This window comes from Austrofundulus limnaeus, unplaced genomic scaffold (genome assembly GCF_001266775.1).
Source record: "Austrofundulus limnaeus strain Quisiro unplaced genomic scaffold, Austrofundulus_limnaeus-1.0 Scaffold0, whole genome shotgun sequence".
NCBI classification, from domain to species: Eukaryota; Metazoa; Chordata; class Actinopteri; order Cyprinodontiformes; family Rivulidae; genus Austrofundulus; species Austrofundulus limnaeus.
The window spans coordinates 4595403-4596590 of NW_013952402.1; the positions used below are offsets into that span (position 1 = coordinate 4595403).

Consider the following 1188-nt stretch of genomic DNA (forward strand, 5'->3'; position numbering starts at 1 on the left):
CTTGCATGAGGCCCAATGTATAAATCATATTTTAAAATAATAACTTGATTCAATATTAAAATCCCAGTTAAGGAAGTAATTTTTACAAAGAGAAATATAGTAAGCCTTTTTTTATTTCAACTGTAACGCCTGAAGTGTCCTCTGAAGTGTGTGGCTCTGTGTGTGTTTGTGTTCTCACATTAGTGTCAATCAGGCGGTTAGTCTTTTAGTTTGGGTTCTCCCATTTCCTGCAGGAAGCAACATCCCCTCATCAGTAATGAACCAGCAGCAGTGAAGAGGCCAAGCCACAATCTCAGCCCTGAGAGGCAGATGAATATTTGATCGTCTCTCTCTTTGCCTTTGTGTGTTGGCATGTGTTTGTTCATGTTTGTGATTCTAAAGCAGGCGCACTGAGCTAAGTGCAAAAGATACGCCCTTTTTTTCTTTCCTGTTACTTTTGTCTGCTTTTATTTCACATCCCTCTCCTTTTTAAAAATTAAATTTTCACTTCCTTCAACCTGTCCTTCACTGAGATTTAGTTTTTCATTATTGATTTCATTGTCTTCTGCTCCTCCAGGACTGCGCAGAGACAGAAGTGGACCGGAACAAGTGCTGCACGTTGTGTAACATGTTCTTCACCTCTGCGATTGTGGCTCAGTCCCACTACCAGGGCAAAACCCACGCCAAGAGAGTCCGCCTGGTCCTCGGGGAGCCACCCAACCAACCCACAGCCATAAGCAGCCCTACAAACACAGGTACGCTGAACGCTTTATCTGTGATGTCAGCAAGACTTGTTTCAAGCAAGGCAGGCATGTTCGTTGAACGTTTTCTGGCTTTTATTTAGTTTTTTTTATTTTTTCAAGCTCATCATAATTCAATTCACCCCATTCATGTCAGTAACCAGATGGTTCAGTTAGTTTTGAGCTTTTGTTGGCAGAAACCAATAAACTGCAACCTTGGGTTTATTTAAGAATGAGCCCAGAAACTTAGAAAACTTCCTGTTTGCAAACTTTTTGAGTCCCACTTGTGTTTGTCAGTTCACCGTTATTTACAGGTTTCTCCAGAAATGCTCTGTATTCAGTTTAGGCCCAGGTTTTTCTTTTTTTTTTTAAGTTTTCCTAAAGTGTCCTCTTCTGGCTCAGTACTCTGGGTGGGTGCATTGTTGAAAGTGAACCTTTGTCTCTAAAAAAAAGGATATATATATATATA

At 40.5% G+C, this 1188-nt stretch overlaps 1 protein-coding gene across 1 annotated transcript in view; it reads left to right on the forward strand.

The window, feature by feature from the left end:
- zgc:171482 (zinc finger protein) overlaps positions 1 to 734 on the forward strand; it is a gene marked incomplete at its 3' end in the record, with an annotated part of 37546 nt that extends 36812 nt beyond the window's left edge. Inside the window, 1 exon segment of the mRNA XM_014027095.1 lies at positions 557 to 734. Coding sequence (XP_013882549.1) covers positions 557 to 734 — 178 coding nt within the window.
- Between the last annotated feature and the right edge of the window lie 454 nt (positions 735 to 1188).